Genomic DNA, 26,321 nt, shown 5'->3' on the forward strand with positions numbered 1-26,321 from the left:
TGCAAAAACATGGAGTTTCTAATTAAAAAGCTGGTGATGAGCCCCACTTTAATTAGCATCATCATTCAACCAGTTAACCGTTCTTCATAGGCCCTGCACATCCTACACATGTTTCCTAATGTTAAATGCACACAATCAATAGTCATGCTAACATACGATCTGGCCTGTCTTGTATGTAACGTTCATATTACTACACACAACGCCCTCGCACGTGCGACGCGTCAGGGGAGCACAGGGAGCTGTTTCAAGGTTTGTAGGGTTTATGCAAAAGGTTGTGTAGGTGATTGTAGCCCAGAGACATGTGCAGCAGCTGGTGCTGTGCAGTAGCAGAGCCGCACTGACATGCCTCATTCACTCCTTCAACCACTCCCGGGCTTTAGGGCGATTCCAGCTCGCATGGGGGGAGCTCGCACGCTATGATTGCTGCAACCATCCGCCCCTCACCCTCTGTCTGCTGGGACCTAGTGACTGGTTGAGAAAGTATTGAGTTTGTTTTGTAGAACCTGGTGAGGTCCACCTCTTTTTTGGGTAATGTAGCATTGCTTTTGTTCCAAGAGGTGTAAAGCCTCGCTCATCACTCCTGCACCCTGAAGGTTTCCATTGCTGGCTCTTTTGTTCTTCCAGTAACCTGCTTATTCCTTCTGACCCCTCTGTGAGAAGAGGGGTTCAGGGCTGGGCTCTGTGATGCCATTGCAAGGACCCTAGCTTCAAGAGAAGGGTTACTGCAGTGCTTAATTAGTAAAATGATAATAATAAGTCCCAGGGCCCTCCTCAGGAGGCCAAGACAGCTTCCACCACACATTGCCCCTGCCAGCGCTGCCAATGACACTAACAACACAACTACTGAGCGTCACACTCCTACAAGAGTGACAATACAGACTATTGCAGGCCAGCAATGCTTTAAGAATGGCTTGGGCGGCGAGTACTAGTCCTTTTTACTGTATATTGAATAGATAAACATTTGTTGTTATCCTCGTCTCTAAATTAGATATACTGCGCCACCATGAGGCAGACTGACACAAACGCCGGTGTTGACAATTAAGTGCCTGTGCCTAGCACCGGAAACAACCGGCTAAAATTAAGCACTGGACTTAGTGCAACTGGGAGTAAGAGGTGCATTCCAAAGCCCAGCCGACTCCCGCAACACTGAGTTCTCACAGTGTCACAGCGATCAAGGCCTTTCAGTGGTCCTGTGAAAGTATGTCAGGAGCAGTTCTGTAAAAACATGAACGCCATTTGATAATTCCCAGGCCCCATAAGCCTACTTGAGGAGAGCCAGTACTGCAGCAATTGAAACTCTTCAAGTTGTGTGTGCTCCTTTGGGTCTTTGGCGGTCCCTCAAGGGGCTTCGAGCAGTTTTCATTCTTAAGTTCACCTGGGCTGTCTCCTGTGCGCTCCTCGCTCGGCCCTACAGCCCAGGATGCATCGAACAGGGTTCTAAGGTATATGTGGATTCTCCTATCCAGATGGATATAGTGAACCCTTGACTCCAAGGCCTTCGAGCCTGGTTTGGTACCACGTAGAGATGGCTTCATTCCTGGATGTGCGCTGTCATTGTTTAGCATTGACGCTCCCTTGTAGTAGTGTCACCTGTAGAGTTGGTACTGTACCTCATCCCTGCCTTAACATGCTCATATGAACTAGTGATTACTTTCAGAACCGAGATATCTGTGCAAGACGAGCTGTACATTGGAAATAATGATGGAATATTTCTCTCCTTTAGGCCTCCGCTTCTCTCCAGACGCCCCGGTGCCTCCTCGCTCGGCGCCCTGCCCCATGGACTGGCTCTACAGTAGAAACCGGTGTTATTACTTCTCGATGATGTACAGAAAGGAGGGGGCCTGGGGCGAGAGCCAGAGGGTCTGCTCCTCACACAACGGGTCCCTGGCGCTCTTCGACACCCAGGAGGAGCTGGTAAGGACCAGAATGAGACTAATGCATGGAGAACACCTTCCACAGCAGTCAGCAGGGTAGCGACATTTGGCACTTTAAAGGGGTGTTTACTGTCCTGTGCCTTCCCCTCCACCACCCTCGCTGTTCTTTGTCTGAGGAAAGCCTTGCTGCCTGGTCAAGGTACATCCTGAGAGGCTGTTCCCAGAGGTGGTCAAAAGACACTCACTTCATGGACGGAATGCAGAACATATCACAACATTCACCCCCAGTCGAGAGATCTGAGTTAAATCCATCATTCTTTTGCTCACCATGCCACCCCAGTTTAGACCCGGCCATATGGAAGTCAGCCATTTGTGCAGTTTTGTTGTGCGTGTAGCTTATCGCTGTGTAGGAGTTGAATGATGGTCGTGCTCTGTTGTACTTTTGGTAGCCTGGACAAATAATTCAGCTGTGGTTGTCTTTCAAGAAGGTGCCCTGGTGTCACTAAGTACAGGTTACGTCACTGAAATGCCTCTCGCCCCTCTGATCCCTCTGTCCTAGTTGTTGGCCCTGCATTGAAACGCCCCTCCATGTCTCGAATTGAAGGGCTGTATGGTAGATCTACCCTCAGACAGCGGGCTGTAGGCTTATCTACAAATGTACGCTCTGCTCTTTCCTTTCCTTATCTTAACATGCACAAAAGGACAAGGGCACAGCCAAGAGGTGGGGGCAGGAACCCCATGGGCAGAAAGGAGAGGCCTTGAGTCGCCCTCCTCTCGCTTCAGCTCCTTCCCTGGCAGTGCTGCACTGTCCTGCCTCATGGTACCTCTCAGGATCCGGTGGGAACCAGGGCTGGGGTCACCCACTTTAGTTCATGTTTTACCTGGCGGATTCGGCTCCACGCTTCCCCAGCCAATCACACTAGTGGCTGTAATCATGCCCTTAGGGCCAATCAAAAGCCATCACACATGTCACACATTGCAAGTATCGACTTTTGACGTCCTGATACGCTGTAAGCATGGGGGTGCAGCAGTTCTCCGCCAGTTGCAGTAGTTTAATATCTTGTTGCTGTTTGTGCACACAAACATTAAGGCAACTTCACTTGGATAGAAATCGAGGTGTCTTGGGCATCTGGTGGTACAAATTCCTCATTCCGGCTTTGATTTTTAAATTTGCCTTCTCCATAAACACTAACAGAAAATTGCTTCAAGCGACTCTAAGCATATCATCCAAGTACTGCTGCTAGTACCATTAAACGCACTACTAGTGTCATTAAACAGGATGCTAGTACCAATTAATCTCTCCGCTAGTACAATTGCACGGTCGGCTGGTACCATTGCACGGTCGGCTGGTACCATTGCACAGTCGGCTGGTACCATTGCACAGTCGGCTGGTACCATTGCACAGTCGGCTGGTACCATTGCACGGTCCGCTAGTACCATTACACGGTCCGAATGGTCTGCTGGTACCATTACACGGTCCGCTATTACCATTACACGGTCCGCTGGCACCATTACAGGGTCCGCTGGTACCATTAACCGGTCCGCTGGTACCATAAACCGGTCCGCTGGTACCATTAACCGGTCCGCTGGTACCATTAACCGGTCCGCTGGTACCATTAACCGGTCCGCTGGTACCATTACACGGTCCGCTAGTACCATTACACGGTCCGCTAGTACCATTACACGGTCCGCTAGTACCATTACACGGTCCGCTAGTACCATTACACGGTCCGCTAGTACCATTACACCGTCCGCTAGTACCATTACACGGTCCGCTAGTACCATTACATGGTCCGCTAGTACCATTACACGGTCCAAATGGTCCGCTGGTACCATTACACGGACCGCTGGTACCATTACACGGACCGCTGGTACCATTACACGGTCCGCTGGTACCATTACACGGTCCGCTGGTACCATTACACGGTCCGCTGGTACCAGTACACGGTCCGCTGGTACCATTATACGGTCCGCTGGTACCATTAAACGGTCCTCTAGTACAATTAAATGGTCCGCTGGTACCATTACACGATCCGCCATTACCATTACACGGTCTGCTGGTACCATTACACGGTCTGCTGGTACCATTACACGGTCTGCTGGTACCATTACACGGTCTGCTGGTACCATTACGCGGTCCGCTAGTACCATTACACGGTCCGCTAGTACCATTACACGGTCCGCTAGTACCATTACACCATCCGCTAGTACCATTACACGGTCCGCTAGTACCATTACATGGTCCGCTAGTACCATTACACGGTCCAAATGGTCCGCTGGTACCATTACACGGACCGCTGGTACCATTACACGGTCCGCTGGTACCATTACACGGTCCGCTGGTACCATTACACGGTCCGCTGGTACCATTACACGGTCCGCTGGTACCAGTACACGGTCCGCTGGTACCATTATACGGTCCGCTGGTACCATTAAACGGTCCTCTAGTACAATTAAATGGTCCGCTGGTACCATTACACGATCCGCCATTACCATTACACGGTCTGCTGGTACCATTACACGGTCTGCTGGTACCATTACACGGTCTGCTGGTACCATTACACGGTCTGCTGGTACCATTACGCGGTCCGCTCGTACCATTACGCGGTCCGCTCGTACCATTACGCGGTCCGCTCGTACCATTACACGGTCCGCTCGTACCATTACACGGTCCGCTCGTACCATTACACGGTCCGCTCGTACCATTACACGGTCTGAATGGTCCACTTGTACCCTTACATGGTCCGCTAGTACCATTACACGGTCCGCTGGTACCATTACACGGTCCGCTGGTACCATTAATCGTCCGCTAGTACCATTACACGGTCCTCTAGTACCATTACATGGTCCGCCATTACCATTACACGGTCCGCGGTTACCATCCGCTGGTACCATTACACGGTCCGCTGGTACCATTACACGGTCCGCTGGTACCATTACACGGTCCGCTGGTACCATTACACGGTCCGCTGGTACCATTACACGGTCCGCTGGTACCATTACACGGTCCGCTGGTACCATTACACGGTCTGCTGGTACCATTACACGGTCTGCTGGTACCATTACACGGTCCGCTCGTACCATTACACGGTCCGCTCGTACCATTACACGGTCCGCTCGTACCATTACACGGTCTGCTCGTACCATTACACGGTCCGAATGGTCCACTTGTACCCTTACATGATCCGCTGGTACCATTACACGGTCCGCTGGTACCATTAATCGTGCGCTAGTACCATTAATCGTCCGCTAGTACCATTACACGGTCCTCTAGTACCATTAAACGGTCCGCTAGTACCATTACACGGTCCGCTGTACCATTACTTGGTCCGCTGGTACCATTACACGGTCTGCTGTACCATTACTTGGTCCGCTGGTACCATTACACGGTCTGCTGGTACCATTACACGCTCCACTAGTACCATTACACGGTCCGAATGGTCCACTGGTACCATTACACGGTCCGCTGGTACCATTACACGGTCCGCTGGTACCATTACACGGTCCGCTGGTACCATTAATCGTCCTCTAGTACCATTAATCGTCCTCTAGTACCATTAATCGTCCTCTAGTACCATTACACGGTCCTCTAGTACCATTACACGGTCCGCTGGTAACATTAAATGGTCCGCTAGTACCATTACACGGTCCACTAGTACCATTACACGGTCCGCTAGTACCATTACATGGTCCGAATGGTCCGCTGGTACCATTAAATGGTCCGCTAGTACCATTACACGGTCCGTTAGTACCATTACACGGTCCGCTAGTACCATTACACGGTCCACTAGTACCATCACACGGTCCGAATGGTCTGCTGGTACCATTAAATGGTCTGCTGGTACCATTACACAGTCCGCTGGTACCATTACACGGTCTGCTGGTACCATTACACGGTCTGCTGGTACCATTACACAGTCCGCTGGTACCATTACACAGTCCGCTGGTACCATCACACGGTCCGAATGGTCCGCTGGTACCATTAAATGGTCTGCTAGTACCATTACACGGTCCGCTGGTACCATTACACGGTCCGCTAGTACCACTAACCTCCTCATCTACCTGGAACAGCCTCCTCACGCAACTCCTGACCATCACCTCACTTCTAGAATTCCGAAAGGCCTTCAAGACCTGGCTGTTCGAATAAGGCTCCGGGGCCTGCAAGCGCCTGGGTACCCTGTAGGGTGATTAGCCACACTTTATAAATCCTGATTGACTAAAACGGCCTCTAGCACCACATTTGCAATCTTTGCCTGACTGCCCACCTTCAAACATCATGCACATAATCTCCTATGTTGTAGTTTTAGTGTTTTGAATTAGTTGAGGTCCATTTCCTAGATGGCTCACGTATAGCCACTGTTCGCATACCTTCTTCATCTGGAAATGATGCCTTTTTCTAAACGTGGCAAGGGAACAAAAGTCATGCTGTCAGATCAGCCTCGCCATCTATTCGCCCGAGGCCACCTTTATATTTGCTTGCCATTAAGCTTGATAGTCGCATCCTTCCAGGAGGAAGATTAGAGGAGTATGTTCGAGGCATGTGGGCTGCTGAATTCATATCTGTGCATAGATCGCCGCCTAGTGTTGGGTCCGGATGATTGCACATTGTTGTCCTGGAAGAGTCTTCGAAGTATCACGAGATAGGTGGCTCCTCCCCTGGACTACAGTGCGCATGGGCATCGCCTCCATCCCCAGATTGTTTTTTTCCGCCATTGGGTTCGGATGTGTTTCGGTTCCCTCTGTCGGAATCGATAGTTGATAAACTTTTCTAACTCGAGACCAAAAGGTCTTTAGGCTGGGCGTCGGTATCGTTTCGTTCGGGTTTTTGTCTGTTTCTCAGCTCCGAACTCTTGCTACCCATCCGCGTGCTCTCGGCGCGGACGGGCCTACTCGACGCTCCAGACATGGAACGAACTCCGTTCAAAAGGTGCCCGGTGTGCACATCCAAGTATTCACACCTCGATGTGCACCCTGTGTGCAACAAATGTTTGTCACCGGACCATGATGAGGCCAGGTGTATGGCCTGCTCGAAGTTCCGGTGTAAGAAGACTCTCAAGATTCGTCCGGCCGCTAGACTCCAGGCCCAGTTATCGGCACCCCCGGCGCCCCCGCCGGACAACATCTTCGAGGAATTTGTTGAAGACGACGATGTCCTACAGGTTTCGGACTCTAGCCCCGCGTCCGAGGGGGATGCCTACGACGCGGGTGACGAGGACTTTGACGAAGCCGGCGACGAGGTAGGGGACGACGATGGGGCCATTGCCACCGTGGGGGATAGCTCGGAGGAAGAGCATCCCCTAACTGACTCAGGGGTCAACCCCCTTCATGCGGCCCAGGTCGAGGGATCGCCTTCGGGCCTTACCCAAGACCTCGTTACTAGTCCAGCAGCCCCGCCTCCGGGCCCGGTCACGGACATTTCTGATGCGCCACTCCCGTTAACAAAAACGAAAGTGAAGCCATTGGGATCCACACCTCCGGTTTCGAAACCAAAAGTGAAAGCTGCACTGGTGCAGAAGGCTCTGGAGGCGTCGACTTCCAAGAAATTCAAAATGGCCAACTTGAAGAGCCGCGCCAAGATGGCCGACCCGAGGGGCTCGGGGTCGACGCCGAAGGCGAAGTCGACCGACGCGGCCGCGTCGGCGCCGAAGATGGTCGAGGTCGATGACCCGAAGAAAGCTCCGAAGAAGCGTCAAGGCGATTCCACAGCTCTGGCTTCGCCGGCTCCGGCCGTCGGGGACAAGGAACGTGATGTGTCGGCTCCGAAGACGGTGCCTCTCGCCGACCCGACTCCCGACTCGGGGAGATCGCTCGAGCCGGTCAAGCCCTCTCCAGCCTTAACGAAAAAGGTCGCGGAGTCCCTGCAACGGATTCGGAAGGACTCTGTGGTTCCCGACCCAGGGGATGTGGTGCCGAAGCACACACCAAAGTCCGCAAAGGCGCAGACGCCTATCCGCTTTACCCTGCCGCCGAAGTCGACGCCGAAGGCTTTCGCTCCGAGGCATGGGGCAGGCGTGCCCTCGAAGGAGGTGTCGACGCCCAAAGCGTCATTAGTGGTGTCGAAGCCTCGGCTCCAGCCACTTGCAGAGGAAAAGCGTCGAGAGGTCATCATCGACGCCAATACTGGAAAACTGTCTCTCCTCAAGAGGAAAATCACCACGGAGCCGGTGTTGGAACATTTTCGTATTCCTCTCAAAAACAAGAAGGATTCTGCAGGTACTTCGGCCCCGATAGAGCCTACATCTCCACAAGCCTTAGAACATTCGCCAACGCGTTCCAACGCAGGGGATGCTGATGATGAGGAGGTCGAGTACAACTATCCGGCGTACTCGGATCCGAAGGAGGAACATGAGCCTTGGTCTGCCGGAGGCGACCCAGAGGACCCGCAGTCGGGTCAGGAACCGCAGCTCTTTGCGGCAAAGACCTCACCGACAGAGGACTCGGCAGCCTTCAACGCTTTGATTGAGAGAGCTGCAGCTAACCATGATGTCGAGCTGCATTCGGATCCTGTGGATGTGGACTTTTTGTTTGACACTTTCTCAGTGGCTGAAAAGTCAGTCAAGACATTGCCAATGCTCAAGGGAGTGCTAAAGCACGCGACGGAGGTCTTCAAGGAGCCCACTCGGGCGCGTGTCATCAATCCTCGCATTGACAAAAAATATAAGGCAGCGCCCTCGGATCCAACATACATCAAGGGACACTTGCCACTGGACTCTTTGGTTGTATCCAACGCACGCAAGAGGGCGAACTCACAGACCACTGGTGACGCTCCTCCCCCAGACAAAGAGTCAAAAATATTTGAGGCCTCAGGGAAACAGATTGCTGCGCAGGCAGCTAATATTTGGCGAATCTCAAACACGCAGGCCCTACTTGCACGCTACGATAGGGCTCATTATGACACCCTAGAAACACTGCTGCAACACTTGCCTGACCAGTACAAGGAGGCAGGGGAAATGTTAATTCAGGAGGGAAAGCTCATCACAAACGCTTCCATCAAATGTGCGCTGGACGTGGCTGATACAGCCTCCAGGGCAATCAACACTAGTGTGTTGCTAAGAAGACATGCATGGCTTAGGATATCAGGTTTCAAACCGGATATACAGACAACCATCCTGAACCAAACAGTTAATCCTGACCACCTGTTCGGCCCAGAGGTGGATGCGACACTGGAAAAAATGAAGAAAGACACGGACACTGCTAAGTCTATGGGGGCACTCCAGTCTCAACAGTTTCGGGGTGGTTCCTTTCGCCGCTCCAATACCAGAGGCACCTCAAGGGGTCAGGCATCGCAGTCCACACAGTATTATAAAAGTAATACCCAAACCTCATACACCAACAAGGGTAGAGGTGGCTACAGAGGCAACAACATCAAGGGCAGGGGACGTGGAAACAACAGCTCCAGGTCCACCACCGCCAACAAGCAGTGACGGCTTGTCACTGACCCCCGACCACACCACACCGGTCGGGGGGAGACTCCAGCAGTTCCTGCTCGCGTGGAAATCCATCACCACGGACAGGTGGGTCAAGTCTCTTATCCAGTACGGTTACTGTCTGGAACTTACTTCCACTCCACCAAACATACCTCCAAGAAGCCGTCCTATGTCCGGCGAGCACTTGCACTTGTTGCAGCAGGAAGTTCAAGTCATGCTGCAAAAAGGGGCAATAGAGCTCGTCCCACTGCAAGAAAGGGGAACAGGGGTTTACTCCCTGTATTTTCTAATCCCCAAAAAGGACGGATCCCTCAGGCCCATCCTGGACCTCAGGCCCCTCAACTGGTACATTCTCTCGGAGCACTTCCATATGCTCACGTTACAGCAGGTACTCCCTCTGCTTCAACAGGGGGACTTCCTGGCTACGCTGGATCTAAAAGATGCATACTTTCATATCCCCCTGCATCCTTCCCACAGGAAGTATCTCAGATTCACGATTCAAGACCAGCATTACCAGTTCAGGGTTCTGCCGTTCGGGGTCACCACAGCGCCGAGGGTCTTTACAAAGTGCCTGGCGACTGTGGCGGCGCATCTACGTCGCCAAAACGTCCACGTCTACCCTTATCTGGACGACTGGCTCATTCAGGCAAAAACAGAACAGCAGTGCGTCGACCACGTGTCCCGCACCATTCATCTCCTGCACGATCTGGGATTCTCTCTGAACTACCCAAAATCCCATCTCCAGCCCGCCCATGTACGGCAGTATCTGGGCGCGACGATAAACACTCTGGCAGCCACTGCGCAGCCAAATTCAGTGAGAATCGCCAGTATCCAAACGCTGATCCAACGATTCAGGCCTCAGCACTCGCTTCCAGCGAAAGTGTTCATGCAGTTGATAGGCATGATGGCCTCCTGCATCTCCATTGTCCCGCACGCGAGACTACATATGCGTCCGCTTCAGGAGTGCCTAGCACGTCAGTGGACTCAGGCTCATGGGCAACTAACAGACCTAGTGTTGGTGAGCGGTCGGGCGTACAACTCTCTGCATTGGTGGAATCCACAAAACCTTTGCAAGGGCCGACCGTTCCAGGAGCCTGTGCCACAGATTATCCTGACAACGGACGCCTCTCTCCAGGGATGGGGAGCGCATGTACTCCACTACACAGTGCAGGGACTATGGACACTACAGCAAAAGAAGATGCACATCAATGTATTGGAACTGATGGCAATCTTCTTGGCCTTGAAGGCATTCAAAGTACATCTGTGCAACAAGGTTGTGTTGATCCGGACGGACAACATGACAGCCATGTACAACATTCAGAAACAGGGAGGCACACACTCTCCGCAGCTGTCTCATCTGGCTCAGAGCATGTGGAAGTGGGCCATTCAGAGGAACATCTTCCTCATGGCAGAGCATCTCCCAGGCAAAGACAACCAGATGGCGGACCTGCTCAGCAGGCACAGCCATCAGATGCAAGAGTGGGAGATACATCCATCGGTACTCCAACCGTACTTCCAAAAGTGGGGTCATCCAGAGATAGACCTGTTCGCCACAAAGAAGAACGCAAAATGCCGAAGCTTCGCCGCCAGGTTCCCACACCCGCAATCACAGGGCAATGCGATGTGGATGAACTGGTCAGGCAGATTTGCATACGCTTTTCCCCCAGCACCTCTGATACCGCTGGTGGCACGCAAACTCAGGCAGCACTCGATGACTCTCATCCTGGTTGCTCCAACGTGGGCTCGCCAACCATGGTACCATGGTTTCTGGAACTGTCCGTGGTACCGCATCAAAGGCTTCATCTCACTCCCAGCCTTCTGACGCAGAGCCATGGCGACATTCAGCACCCAGATCCGCAACAGCTCAACCTGGCGATCTGGCTCCTGAAGTCCTAGAGTTTGGCTACCTCAATTTTCCCCCAGATTGCATGGACATCATTCGGGAGGCAAGAAAGCCCACTACTAGAGCATGTTATGCGGCCAAATGGAAGCGATTTGTCGTCTACTGTGTAAACCACGACATTGACCCGCTGGATGCTTCCATTCAAAACATCATTTGCTACCTGTTCCACCTGTACCAATGCAATTTGGCGTATTCTTCCATCCGCATTCACTTGTCTGCAATGGCAGCATACCTCCAGAATAGGCAACACCTGTCACTTTTTAAGGTCCCTGCTATCAAGGCTTTTCTGGAAGGACTCAAAAGGGTCATTCCACCACGGACACCACCAGCTCCGGAATGGAACCTCAATGTGGTTCTTACAAGGCGGATGGGTCCTCCCTTTGAGCCACTGCACTCTTGTGAGCTTCAGTTTCTGACTTGGACGGTCGCTTTCTTAGTAGCAATTACATCGCTACGGAGGGTTAGCGAATTGCAGGCGCTCACCATCCAAGAACCTTTCTTCCAAGTACACGCTAACAGGGTGGTGCTCCGCACTAACCCCAAATTCTTACCCAAGGTTGTATCTCAATTCCATATAAACCAGACAATTGAGTTGCCAGTGTTCTTTCAAAACCCAGAGTCGCTGGCGGAGCGGATGCTCCACACCCTTGACGTGAAAAGAGCCTTAATGTACTACATTGACAGGACCAAAGATTTTCGTAAGACCAAGCTGCTTTTTGTTGCTTTTGCCTCACACCACAAGGGAAACGCTATCTCCAAAGCTGGGATCGCTAGGTGGATTGTAAAATGCATTCAGATCTGCTACGCTAAGGCCAAGCGCACTCTCACAATTCCACCAAGAGCCCACTCCACCAGGAAGCTGGGGGCCTCTATGGCTTTCTTAGGTAATATTCCCTTAGAAGATATCTGTAGAGCAGCCACATGGTCTACCACACATACTTTCACTAAACATTACTGTGTAGACGTGCATTCCAAACAGCAAGCAGCTGTTGGTCAGGCTGTTCTCAGGACACTTTTTCAGACTGCTGCAGCTGGCACGGGCGGCCGCCAATAATGGGAGGACTGCTATGTATTCTATGCACAGATATGAATTCAGCAGCCCACATGCCTCGAACTGCAAATGCTACTTACCAGTATGCATCTGTTCTTGGCATGTAGGGCTGCTGACATTCATATCGCCCACCCTCCTCCCCGGCGCCTGTAGCAGCTGCAGTCTTCATACATTTATATATATTCATATATCTGCTCGCAGCATAGGCATCACTCACATACTTCACTCCATCTCTGCCAATGGCTAAAAACAATCTGGGGATGGAGGCGATGCCCATGCGCACTGTAGTCCAGGGGAGGAGCCACCTATCTCGTGATACTTCGAAGACTCTTCCAGGACAACAATGTGCAATCATCCGGACCCAACACTAGGCGGCGATCTATGCACAGATATGACTGTCAGCAGGCCTACATGCCAAGAACAGATGCATACTGGTAAGTAGCATTTGCAATTCCGTTCACTACATAACCTATAAAGTCCACCCTCAAGAGAGAGGATTGATCTCAACATCTTCAGAAGACCAGCAACTGTCTATGGAATGACCTGTCCTTTAGAGAATGATGGTCATCCATCTTGGGGCATCCCGACCACTTGTGATAGGCAGGCTCGGCTGACCCATTTTTATGCATGAAGAATTTCTGATCTTGTTCTAGGCCATGGACGCCAAAACTCTTCACTTTAGTTATGCCCAAGGTAGCTCATCTATTTGCTTTTAACCCCAGGGACACAATTGTGAACCTTGTCTTCTGCAGTTTGCCTCTTAGTCTGAGCAGCTTCATAAAGTGCAATAAATGATTTACTAGAGTTGAAGAAGGGTTCACATTTGAGTACTTTTATTTTACATCAGAGACCCAATGAACACAACTATCTGCTAATGTGACAGAACCTTCATGCCAATCTGAGCATTTTTTACGTCTGGTGCCAGTTTTAGGCTCAAATGTTGACTCAGTTGCACACTTCAAACCTTAGTCTGTTCGATGATCATTGAAGCAGGATTGGCTAGATTGGTAGGGACAATAGGGGACACAACTTGCATTCAGGCCTTTTACTGGTCATAGCAACCATCCACAAACAAATCATAGCCACACTCCACACATGTGCCATACATTCACCTTGAATGAGGGGCCAACTTGAATGCATAGGACAGCTCGCCTCGCTTATAGGATGCAATTAGGAGTCTTCATACTCATTCATGGGTCAAGGTACGGATGTCCAGCAACTGGGCGTACTCGGCTAAATTCCACACCAACCATGGGCCTTAAGCAAGATTGTATTTTAGCTTCTTTACTGTTTAACTTGTATCTTCTGGACCTTAATGCCCGCCTTGCTAGAGTAAACTGATTTTCAGTGAAACTCCAAGCGAAGAAGGTGCAAATGCTACAATACGTTGATGATTCAGTACATCTGGACTGGACTTTAATTGGTCTTCAGAGAGCCTTGACATCCCTGGCCAAATATTGCGAGATAAACTCTGTATCAATGTTTCAAAAACTAAGATCTTAATTTTCAGTCATAAGAGAATCGAAAATGGAGGTTGGTTCTTAAACGCACCGAAGATCGAAAGATTGCCTCGCGTCAAGCACCTAGGAGTCTGGATCGATCAATGCAGCCCTCCAACTCTGCATATCGAGGCTCTGCAACACCCGCAAAGGCTCTTACGTTTGCTTTCCAGCGCCGCCTTCAAAATCGTTCTGGCCTGGACTTGACTGCATGCCACAATTCTATCGAAAGCAAATCTAAGCCTTCATTAGTATATAGAGCATTTGCTCATTGAAATCGTATCACACGCTGGCTTGGCCGGCCCAATGTCAGTGTACAGGCACTTATTCAAGATACCGGCCGGTACTGCACGAGTACAGATTCGCCTGGAGTTTAATCTGGTTCATCAAAACTATGTCCTGTCTGCTAGTTTTTTAACTTTCTGATCCAAATTTCCAGTCGCTGAACAGGAATCGATAAAAAGGCACATGTGGTACATTATAGAGGACCCAAAATAAGATATTCACAAGCTTGTCCAGGCAGCTGCTGACCTCCTTGCTGCTAGAGACCCCTTGAACTCTGCAAGGCCTCTGAGAAGTTTTTCGAAGTTACTGATAAAGCAATCAAGGCTTTAATCAGCTCACAAGGACTTAGTTTTCATTAGTACCAAGACGTATGCTGACGTGAAAACTGTTTCATACCAAAGCAATGACTCTTCCAGCACACTTTTCACGTCCTACAAACCGTAAAGTAAAATCACAACTGATGTGCTTCAGATTCGGCGGTGGGCGGAATTTGCGTAGTCGCGCTACGCAAAGTTCTGCAAAACGGTAAAAAATGTCCACGAACACGCGAAAATTCCGCAAACACGCAGAATTGCTTGTTCGCAATGCTTTTTTCCTGTTCGCGATCGCCGTTTGCGTCCTCGGGGAGAAACATCTTGCGAACACGCATTTTCAGAACGCGAACAAGCAAAAAATTCAGCGAATCTGAGGAACGCAGAATTTTAGGCAATTTCACGTTCTCCCCGGAATGCGAAATAAGCAAATTCCGCAAATTCTGCGAGTGGAATGGATCTTACCGCCCAGGCCTATTTAATACCACTCAGAGCGTACAAGTAGTCGACTGACCAGTACCTCAGATGCATCTTGCAGGGTCTGTGGTTTTCATCGGGGATCACTTTTAAATGACCTGTGTCTGTGCCCCTTTTTATTCTCACATAGACGTTATTATCTTTTCCCAATTTTTAGGTCTATTGTCCATCAAGGCCGAGACACAGCTGGAGCTGATTGTCTGAAAGGTGACTCCTGTTAATTGCAGCAAGATTCATTAAGTTCATGGTAACTGCTTCATCAATGCTTAAAAAGGTTACTCCTTGAAAGTTAAGTTTAAAAGTGCAATATCTGCTTCACCAAGCACTAGCATGGCCAGCTTTCCTCATTGAGGATCTGAAGAGCCCTGTGGTTCATTGGGTTTGGTACCGCTTCCACTTTAACTTTGGTATATGTAGGATGAGGGTCTTTCTTATTTATTGGCTCTGATATGCACATGCACTTTTATTCCCACTTGTCTTACCCTGTCCTTTTGCCGCTGCTAGCATGAGTGGGTGTTGTCTTCTGTATTTTTATGATAATGTATGGTACAGTCTTTCCATATTGTTGTGCTGTTATTTACATTATAATGTTTGATATAATTTTAATTAATCGCACAATCAGAATAAACTTTGAACTTCACCATGCAGACACACAACATGTCACCGCAAGGTTCTAATTGTCATGTCTGAAGCAGGGTCTAGTTTTACCATATAGTACCCCAAGCCCAACCTGTGCACATATGAAGCATAAGAGTCTCAATTGCCCCTGCCATTCCACAGATATATCTCTCCTATGACCTTTTCGTGTTTATCTTTCTGAACATCAAGATGTAGCAATAACTGGATGAGTCTGTCATTTAGAAGAACACAATTCAGCAGAACTTTATACAAGTGAGGCGGCTGCACTCTTTTTTTTTTTTTTTTTTTTTTTTTTTGTCCAACTCAAGGCGCTGCTCAGAAGATTTAACCCATGCCAAAACCATTCAGTAACCTAAGACAAGACAATTGTCCCATGTCACTATGAAATCACAGAACGGATTTTGGCCCTTAGATTTATCATGGACAGGCCCTAAACTAGTCTTTGGCCTCCGAGCACAGGCTCGATTATTGTGTTGGCTGGCACCTTGGCCCTGAAGACAGGGGTACATGTCTGTATACCATGCAGAAGGCATTCCTGCCCCAACACCCCGTGACTGTTCTTCATGCAAAACAAAGATCAGAAAATCCTTCACATGAGACAGTATCATATGTTTTATATTCTGGACCCCCCACGTATGCTGTTGCTAAATCTTTCGCTCTTGATGTAAGTCGGGACATTTTCTGAGATTTTGGCAAATAGAAAAGAAAACAGAAGATATTCCTTTCGATTAGGTCAAATTTGGGGAATGTTTGCCACAAATAATTATGAATTTGTTAATTTTAAATAACATTTGAATGTTATTTCTTTTTTCTCTTTCAGAATTTTTTACTGCACATTTGTTCCGTGAAACACATGTGGATCGGTCTACAGAAAAGCGGGAGTGGAATCCGGTGGGCGAACGGTACAGCCTGCAACAGCAGCCTGTAAGGGTCTATAGCCTATGCATTTGAAGATCTTGTGTTTACTGCCAGATAAAAGCTGAAATCTGGGCTGAGCCATGCGTGTGTAGTGAACAACTTGGCTGGCAGGCAGTCAGTGATCCATTTTGAAGCTGTGGTGAGGTAATGTGGAATAGACACAATGAGTCTGACTGCTAAAGGGCTTGTTACATGCTAGCTCTACCCGTTCACCTCGAGGAGCCTTCTAATCTAATAGTTATTTTTTCCAAAGATCAATGAACTACTTCCCAAATGAAACATTCACACAAAGTGCTTTTGTTTGTGGTAGCTCAAAAATTCTGAAGTTTTGCTTTTGCCATTGTGTTGTAAACATTGGAGTGTTCATAGATATTGTTTTAGGTTTATCTCGTCTCAATTTGCTCCTTTTTAGGTCAAGCATTCAAGACCTCTTGCATATACTTTAGTATATACTTATATGTGTATATACTTTGTGGGCTCTGGAGATCAGCCCTAGGACTTGTCTGCTTCCTCTTAGGGCCTTTTTTTCTGTTCAACTGCCTCTATTTAACTGTCTTGATAGAAAACGACCAGTAGAGGTCAGTAAAATACCAGAATTGCTTTCTGCTTGTTCAACTGACTCTATTTAACTGTCTTGATGAAAAACGACCAGTAGAGGTCCGTAAAATACCAGAATTGCTTTCTGCTGAGGGACTTTTTTTTTTTAATTTTTCTGGCAACTGCCTCTATTTAACTTTCTTAATAGAAAACGAACAGAAGAGGTCAGTTAAATACCAGAATTACTTTACCATTCTCTAGATTCCAGTCCATAGAAATTGTCTTCCACGAGCAACCGTAGACAATAATGTTCTTTAAATCTTGTATTTTCAGTGATAAGACAACCAAAGGGCCTGATTTTAGATTATAAACAGAGCTTGGACTATACCATTTCCCTCTAAAAGGCAATATTTCTCTCCATATGTTTCCTTACCTGGTTTAATTTACAGCCTGTTTAATTAAGTCAACCTCTATCGTGCATTTGAAATACTTTTCTGTTAGATGTAGCTTTTTGTGGCACAAATGACGTAGTTTAATTTGTGATATCAACACTGTATATATTTTATATTGCTACTATTCCAAAATAAGATATAATGTGCTTAGGTCAGGGTATTTTTTAATATGTAGGGGTGGTTCTTTGTGTCAAAAGTTGTACACATTTTTTTTATTTACTCTAGTTGTAGCTAGGCGAGATACTTGAGAATTGCTGAAACTAATATCTTATTGAGTTTAGATAGGCAGGTTTTGTGGTTGTTGCTATAGAAGTGAGCATTTTTTCATTAAATTGCAAATAGTTTGAAGACAATTTATTCAAGGGAATGAGTATTTAGACTCTACTGTGACATCGCGTTTTTGCGGCTTTTGGGCATTTAAAAAAATTTAACATTTAGACCTGGCATTTAACGCTTTACAAATTAAGCACTGGCTGTGTAGGTCTTTATTTGGGAACTGTGTGACTGCAGAGTGCTGGTGAGTAAAACTTGGTAGTTACTGTTTGTTTGATTTTTTCATAAGCAAGCCTGCTTTCAATTGCAAATAGTTTGGCAGCAATTTATTTAAAGGAAGGAGTATTTTGATTGTAGTTAATTATCGCATTTCTGATATGTTTTTGGGCACTTTTAGAGTTTTGATTTTAGCCCCGGCACTTCAGGTTTTACAAATTAAGCACTGGGTTTAGGCCTTTATTTGGGACATATGTGGCTGCAGAGTGCTGAAGAGTAGAACGTGGCAGGTGCTGCTAATACTGCAGCATGGAACTTGATGCTTGTTTGATTTTGCATAGGCAGGTCCAGTTTAGGGGTTTCCTTTTCAGCTGAATTTACATTTATTGTGTTTGTGTCACTATAGAAGTGTAATGGTGGTTTTTACGTGTTTTTGTGCATTTTTTAAGTTTTGCTTTTAGCCCCGGCACTTTGATTTATAAACTAAGCACTGGGTATAGGCATTTATTTGGGACTTATGTGGTTGCAGAGTGCTAGAGCTGGGAACTTGCTGCTTGTTTGCTCTTGGATAGGCCAGTCCACTTTGGTGCTTTTCTCTTAATCTGCATTTACACTTATTGTGTTTTGAATCAAAGGTTGCTTGCTTTTTGGAGAGCACCTAGGCAGAAAGAGCTGGAGTAAGTCTAATGTGACCAAATAGGTAGGTTAGCAATGATTAGCATAATAATAATGCTCTTTATAAAAACTACAACACTAAACTAATCAATATGGCGAGACCGATTGGCATTGCCAGTGCTTGTTTAGTCTGTAAGCACTATTTTTTTAATGATTTTCTCCTACTGCAGGCACAACATGCTTTCCTGCAACATTCAGCGCGCATCATCTTTCCAAGCAGCCCGAGACAATGGTGGCGGCTTCTTTGAATAGGTCCTGCATTTACAAGAATTTGAGCTATTGGCATTGTAAATGACAATGCCTGTTATTTACGCGTTAATTAGCAAAGCAGATCAATAAAGGCATTGTCATTTACTATGCCAATGGCTTAAACTCTTGAAAATGCGAGACGTGTTCCATTGCAAATGCTTGTTTCCATGTGGCCTTAAGACACCTTTTTTTAGGTTATATGCACGCTTTCCCCGCCAAAATCTGGAGGAGTGGGGATCCCGCATGTAGCCATTAGAGTGACGCAATCAAACTTCAGGAGTAAATGGTCTAGAGCCCTGTCTGGTGCTTCATTGACTGTGTGATGTGACGGCTTTCCTACCTCTGATTTGTAGCTGATTGCTGTCCCAGGGCATTATTTATAAATAAGCCCTTCCCTCTAAATAGAATCCCACCTCTACTGCTCATTCCAGCACATAATATACGAACAATTCACTCCTTCTACCCTGACCTCATTCTCTGGAATGATTTCTGCCCCATTCAATCTCCTTTGTTCAAATACTCCGTGTATCACATTATCTTCAGTGATTCGTGTTTGTTGACTCACTCTCTCACCCTGGATTTTCTCTTTCTCTTCCCAGATGTAAAGTGCCAGACTCTGGAGACTGCGCCTACATTCAAGATGATGACTTATGGGTGTCTGGATGTGATCTGAAAAGACCCTACATTTGTACTAAGGAGACTTTTCTCTAACCAAACTGCACTGGAGAAGATGTGTAAAGGCCAGTAGGTGGCTGTGGTACCCCAAAATCAGTCAAAGGATCAATTGCAGCTTAACGCGCATATGTTTGGTGCCTCAGCCTTTTCCAAGCACTGCAAATAAGAACTGATCCAGGTTCCCTTCGTGATGTTGATCAACTGGTCTACTGAAGAGTGTTCCCTTTCATCAGGAAATCCCAGCACTCACCATAGTGACAGATGCTTCCCTCCAGTGTTGGGGTGGGTGTGTGTGAACCATCTGCAAACCCAAGGAACGTGATGAAAGAAAAAAGACTATACCATATCTACCTGATGAAGCGGAAATACAAAGCCCTACACAACATCGGACCAACGTACCTTAACTACCTCCTATATTTTCACCAGCTGACTAAACTTCTCCTCTCAATCTATCCGGGATTCGTAAAGCGCTGCTATTCAGCCATGAAGGTCTCCAGGCACTGGGGGGGGGGGCTCCTGATCTGTCTGGGTGGGGAGGTTCTGTTGAAGAGCCAGGTCTGAGGTCCTTCCTGAATTGGGTCACCGGTGCGGATTGCCTGAGGTGTGGGGCAAGGTGTTTCAGGTCTTGGAGACGAGGTAGGAGAAGGATCTTCCTCTGGTTCTGGTCTTGTGGATCCATGAGACGTAGGCCAGGGCGAGTTGGGTGGAGCAGAGTTGTCTGGCTGGTGTGTGGAAAGCGATGCAGTGGGTCAGGTGTTCTGGTCCTACGTTGTGGAGAGCTGTGAGAAGTTGGCCTGGTATATGATGATCACTATTCTAGTGAGCACCTTGCAGCAGTCCAAACAACCCTTATGGTGATTGGTTGTAAGTCAACCTTATAGACCAGCTATCCTAATGGTAGCATGGACAAAAGCAGTGTTAGGCTAAACTCAAGAGGGCATGTGAAGCCAGCTGTTTTACCATATGCAATCCCTTTAATACCAAATGAAAGGACACCACACAAGTTATATATTATAAAATATATGTATTTATTACTAGAATAATCCCCTGTACTCTTTATGAGCACAGAAGCACAAGCGTTAAACAAAGAACTTCATATAACATACAAAAGTTGCACAAATATGGATATGCCCTCGTGGCCACTCAAACCATATACTAAAATAGTGGTATAATAACCACGTCACGAACTATGGTAAGGCCTAGGGCCCTGAGAATTGCTGGGGCTACACTGGACTAATGAAGCTTAGGACCTAGGAGGCACACAGGATGCGGGTGCAGTGTCTATAGGCAACCGCGTTCACCAATACAAGTCAATGGTGCGTAAAAGTTACAAAGTTACTGATTTAGAAGTCTTCCGACTGGACTCGAACTTAACCACTTAAAACTAGGACACTAGAGGTGTAAACCACTACAGGAGCACCGGAGTACTCTGGTTACCTCACCCACAGGAAGCGGGTGCATAGGTGCCAAAGTGCGTCCGTTTCGTCGTGGAGTTCTATGGAGCCTGGAGGAAAAGATGCTGCAGACGACCAGGAGGGAAGAGTCCGGTTGGATCCAGGGGTGGATCGAAGATGTAGAGTACCTGAAATCAGAGGGGACAGAGTCTGGGTCACTAGCCAGTGACCAGGAAGGAACCAGGCGATGTCTGGTTGCGATCAGGTGATGTCGTGAAGCTTGTCTCGGCCGCCACATGGACCAGGAAGGATCGAGGACGGCCAGATGGTGGACACGAGCTGTCCCACGAAGGCTTTCGCTGTTGGCAGTGACGGTTCTCGAATCGGAGTCAACAGGCCTTGGCAAATGCAACCCACGTAGGACTTGAAGATGGCTTCTGGATCAGACTTGGAAGGTCTGATGGACTGCTCCTTTTCAGGGGAGCAAGGGCCAGTCTGGAGCAACCAGACCAGCAATGAAAATTCGAAGGTTCGTCGTCACAGAGCCCAATAGCCAATGGGCAAGTGACTGGACAACGCGTCTAGCAGGAAAATGCAGATGGGCACCACGCAGCACTCGGTGAGTGTGGAGAGGTGATCTTTGGTGCAAAAGCTGCTCGGGGCTGGGGCTTTCTCAATCCCCAATGCACAGCTTCGAGGGTGCCTCGGGAGCTGCACTGGAAGCACTTCGCTGGCTTTACAAGATGGCCGGTCCCACGTCTCTCGTCGCCTCCACGGGTCTCAGCTTTGATGGGACTGTGGATCGGGCTGTTGGAAGTCTGGAAGTCTGGTTCTTGACAGTCTGTCGTTCGAGCTCCGGCAGGAGCAACAATAAAGAAAACCTTTGAGCGCTGATGGTGCCTGCTTGTGCGGGGTGGTCACTCCTTGACCACAAGGGAGATTCTTCAGTCTTCCACGTCGAGTAGGATGTCGAAGGGTCCAGAGTTTCGTATCAAAGTTTCAGTCAGGATGATCTGATGTGCTAAGGCACGGCTCCTACCTTTATTCCAAATCAAGGGGTTGGATCACCTGCTATGTCCCTCCTATGGGTGGGACCCAGGAAGGGGGTGGTTACACCCCTTTCCCTTTGTCCAGTTTCGCGCTAGAGCTGGGGCTGGAGTGCCCCAGCACCGGTTTGAACTGGACTTTGCATGGGACACCTTGTGTGCCCCAGGCAGTGTCTAGTTTCATTCAGCCCTCCCTGCCCCAATCCACTATCTCCTGTCTGGGGTGGTGTAACACCTCCCTGTGACAGGAAATCTTTTGTCCAGGCCTCCCCTGCTGGAGTTTCGGTCAGCAGCAGGAGTCCAGACTTGTGTCTGTGGCAGCAGCATCCATTTTGTGATGCTGAGGCTCTGGTTAGATTTAACCGCGTTTAAGGAAAGTAACATGTGTTCTCCCTCTAGAAGGATGCTGCCCCCGTTGCCAGAACTGGCGAGGGGGTAGTATTCCAAAGCGTATGACCCCTTACGCGACATGCTTTGATAAAGCCAAACCATAGTTAGCAAGTAACTGCGAGGATTATAATGCACTTAAGAGTATATGGTATGGCAATATCCCAGAACAGCTATAAGGACATGGTTCCGAAAGCTGCAGACAGGCTCAGCTCATGCTAGAGCACCATCTCACATAAAACCAAGCACTCTGCCTCCAGGATTGTTAAGGCCTGCCATAGTAGTGACTTATAGGTGCATATGTGTCCAGATATAAGGTCAGATATAGGTATACTATGTCTAAGCAAGGGGTGATTACACCACCTTGCCACAGCTGAGTGATCAGCCAGTTGTGTTAGTTTGGATGGCCAGCCAGGGGTGGCAAAAGATATCCTGCAGCCCCTGGTAGGCCGTGGATGCACCTATGCCCTGGGTACCTATAGTACACTGTACAGGGGCTGATAAGGTGACCCAATACCCAATTGGTAATGTACCTAAAGTACATGGTTGTGAATTTAGAGAGAGAACAGCAGGGCTGTGGGTCTAATTAGCAGGCCCACAGCCACATTAAGTCAAAAACCAGTGAAGCAAAAAGTGGGGTGACCATAGGACAGCAGACCCTACTCTCCTACAAGAGCCTTGTTTACATGTGTGAGGAGCTTGAAGGTGATTTTCTTGTTGATTGGGAGAGAGTGGCGTTTTCTGGGGTGTTGTCATGTGGCTGCAGCAGGGAATATCGAGGCCCAGACTGGGTGCAGTGTTTTGGAGGTTTTGTAGATTAATGAGCGGTTTCTGGGTGACACTGGCATAGAGTGTGTTGCCATAGCCTAGTCTGCTGGTGATGAGTGCATGGGAGACAGTCGTTCTGGATTCTGTGGGAAGCCATCTGAAAGTCTTTTGAAGCAAGCGGAGCGTGTGGAAACAGAATGAGGATACAGAGTTGATTTGGCGGTTCATTGAGAGTGAGAAGTCCAGTGCAGAGGTTGCTTGCGTGGTCCGTAGGGTGGAAGAGGTTCCAAGTGCAACGGCCCACCAGGAGTCATCCCAGGCTGAGGGAGTGGGTCCCAGGATGAATACTTTGGTCTTGTCCGAGTTGAGCTTGAGGCAGCTGTCTTTTATCCAGCCTTCATTCCGTTTGAAAGTTGATTCTGATGGCGGTGGTTCCGTTGGTGAGAGAAGTGGTCGGCTGGGTGTCGTCGGCGTAGGAGATGATGTTGAGTCTGCGACTTCTGACGATGGCTTCGAGGGGGGCCATGTAGACGTTGAAGAGGGTGGAGCTCAGGGAAGAACCCTGGGGTACTCAGCAGCTGATCTCTGTAGGCTCAGAGAGGAACGGAGCTAGTCTCACTCGCTGTGTGTGGCCGGTCAGGAAGAAGTGGATCCTATCCATTGCCTTTTCACGGAAGCCTACATCGTGGAGTCCCATGATTAGAGTGTGGTTGGAGGTGGTGTCGAGGGCAGCTGAGTGGTCCTGTAGGATGAGGGATGTGGTCTTGCCATCTGGTCGAGGAGGGAGCGGATGTAGTGCGGTCTGTGGTTGCTTCGGAAGCCGGATTGGGAGGTGTCCAGATCGTGGTTTTCTCTGATGAAATCTCTCCACCACCCTCTTACTTACATACATCTCCGGCATTCACAAAACAAAGTAGGAGTTCGCTCCTTCTCCTACATCTCCCTCAAAACATGAAACGACTTCCCCCAGTACATCCGGCCCTTCTCTTCACTTCTGAAATTCCGCAAGAAGCTGAACACCTGACTCTTCGCATACCTCTGTGGGGGATCATACGCTCACTCACCTGCTCAAGTGCCTGGATACTGTCACGGTTGATTAGTGTTCTCTAGCAGGCTACATAAAATCTGTTCATCTGGCTCCGAAATAATTTCTTTCATCGTTCTGATCATACAGATAACACGACAACAACGTATTATCTAAACCAATAAGGCGGAACTTATTCCAAACTTCTGTAATATATGTGGCATTTCTGAGTCCCTTTTTATGCACTTTAAAAGCTGCAGCTCTTTCTATAGAATTTTGTAGGTAAAGTTTTCTGTAGCAGATGTCTATAAGGAATGGAGAGTCGTGTTCAGTGAAAACGAGTTATGTTCCATTACAGGTACTACCCTTTTTTGTAGTCTGCCCAAAGAAGAAAATGCTGGATTTAATTTATTTAAACTGTGATCTATAGGGAGTGGGAGGGGCAAAAACAGATTCTCCCATTTAGTCATCCCTACATAGGAAGCATTAGCTACCCTGTATTTAAGTGCCTCTGCTATGCAGGTTTCTATACTACTCTGTACCATAAGCACTATGTCAACTATATTTGCACTTTGCCACTCATATGACTCACCCCGTAAGGGAGCACATGGGTAGTAAACTATCATTCTGGTGGGCATTTGGACATTCCGAATTATGTAAGAGACAGCATTCTCAAAGACATTTACTCCATGTGGTGTGCCTTATTTTGATATTTTGTATAGTGCTTCCAGAAATATATTCCAACATTGCCCAGTTGTAATCTTCTTGCCACTTTACATATCTTTCCAAGGCAGGGCAGTGGTGCTTGAAGTAGAGGTGGTAGTGGAAGGGGCATATTTCCCACTCTACTGCATGTTAAGAATCTTGGTGCATCTTTTTACTCTTTGACTGATGTGAGCCACGACCAGCAGTTTATAGTACACAGGAGCTGCAATGAAAGGATTAGAGTGAAGTTGTAACCTTCTGCCTCTAAAGAGTTCCGAGGCGGGGCACGTTGAGAAGGGGCACCTGTGCAGAGACCCTGTGCCTAACGTTCCCATAGGTGCTCAACCTCCTGCTGTGCACAGCCTTTGAATGTACGTGATGAGTTGGTCGCATGGCCTGTGCCAACACCTTCCCTCCTCCCCCCCTCAACCCCCCTTCGCCCCCTCTCCTTGCAGGCACCAATCAGGTGGCTCCTGCAGAAGTATTCCTTTACCTCACAGGTTGACTGTGCTGGGTCTTGCGGGAGTGCCACAGAAGCCATGGTAGGAAAAAAAGATATTTCTTCCAACTTCAATTATTTAATTTATTTTTTTTGTAACCATTTCAGGACACTGGCGGAGTCTACTGAATTTACAGTTCCACTGGGAGTTCCCGAGACCAACCGTCTAGATAGCACTTTAATTTTAACTATTTCAAATCCACCCCAAGCACCTCTTTAAATGCACATTTCCCAAATTATTAAATGGATGTACACAAAAGCACACTTTGAGTAAAGTTCAAACTTGTTGCTAGATTTGGAGTAATTGCTTTGCCATTTTTTCAGCATTGCTTCCCAATAGTTCCTATATGAATGTAAACAGAAAGAAAACATTTTCATCCCCTACCCTTTTTTCCCCTCCCCTACTTGACGGATCACCCCAAAACTTTCCAGGAAGAAGCAGAGGTGGATGAACGTTGATGAAACAGCACTACATTTTTAGCTGGACAAAAAATGTTCTTCCTATGGAAACTCTAACCTAACTATACCTACACAGGGGCAACCCCCGTTATGTGTTATGTGTATGTACTCTCCTTACTTCCTTTGAGTACAGACACAACAAATCACCATTTGCCGTCGGTTGCGTAGAAGCACACCAGAGGACCAGAATTAGGTGATCCGAAAGATTTTTCTTAATGCAACATTGATCCTGATATGTGTCATTTGTTTAAATAAATTGGTCTGGGTGTGATACCACTCAAATCTGTAATTTCTTTATTAGTTCTCAGTAATGTACAGTCGTTCTGCTCTCCTATGCATGCATTTTAAGAATCAGGTAATTGTGGAATTAACCAATATACAGGGTTGGTGTTTGAAAAAATATTTGTGACAGTAGATATTGCTTTCCCTAGTAGATCCCGCTTGCACCTAATTTGGATAATTTCATGTGTATTTCATTACAACTCATGTTTAGATCATAAATGACCATACTAAATAAATCCGTAAGACGTCACCTTTGGAGGGGTTACAGTGTCCATGGTCCAACAGAGGACCTTTCC

General features: G+C 48.0%; 1 protein-coding gene across 1 annotated transcript in view; it reads left to right on the forward strand.

The window, feature by feature from the left end:
- LOC147718169 (uncharacterized) overlaps positions 1 to 26,025 on the forward strand; it is a 64,538-nt gene extending 38,513 nt beyond the window's left edge. Inside the window, exons 3-5 of the mRNA XM_086919265.1 lie at positions 1,724 to 1,914; positions 16,287 to 16,390; positions 19,386 to 26,025. Of these exons, the coding sequence (XP_086775391.1) occupies positions 1,724 to 1,914; positions 16,287 to 16,390; positions 19,386 to 19,497 (407 nt within the window). The 3' untranslated portion in view covers positions 19,498 to 26,025. The remainder of the gene's footprint in view (positions 1 to 1,723; positions 1,915 to 16,286; positions 16,391 to 19,385) is intronic.
- The last annotated feature ends 296 nt before the right edge of the window (positions 26,026 to 26,321 follow it).

This window comes from Lissotriton vulgaris, chromosome 4_2 (genome assembly GCF_964263255.1).
Source record: "Lissotriton vulgaris chromosome 4_2, aLisVul1.2, whole genome shotgun sequence".
NCBI lineage: Eukaryota > Metazoa > Chordata > Amphibia > Caudata > Salamandridae > Lissotriton > Lissotriton vulgaris.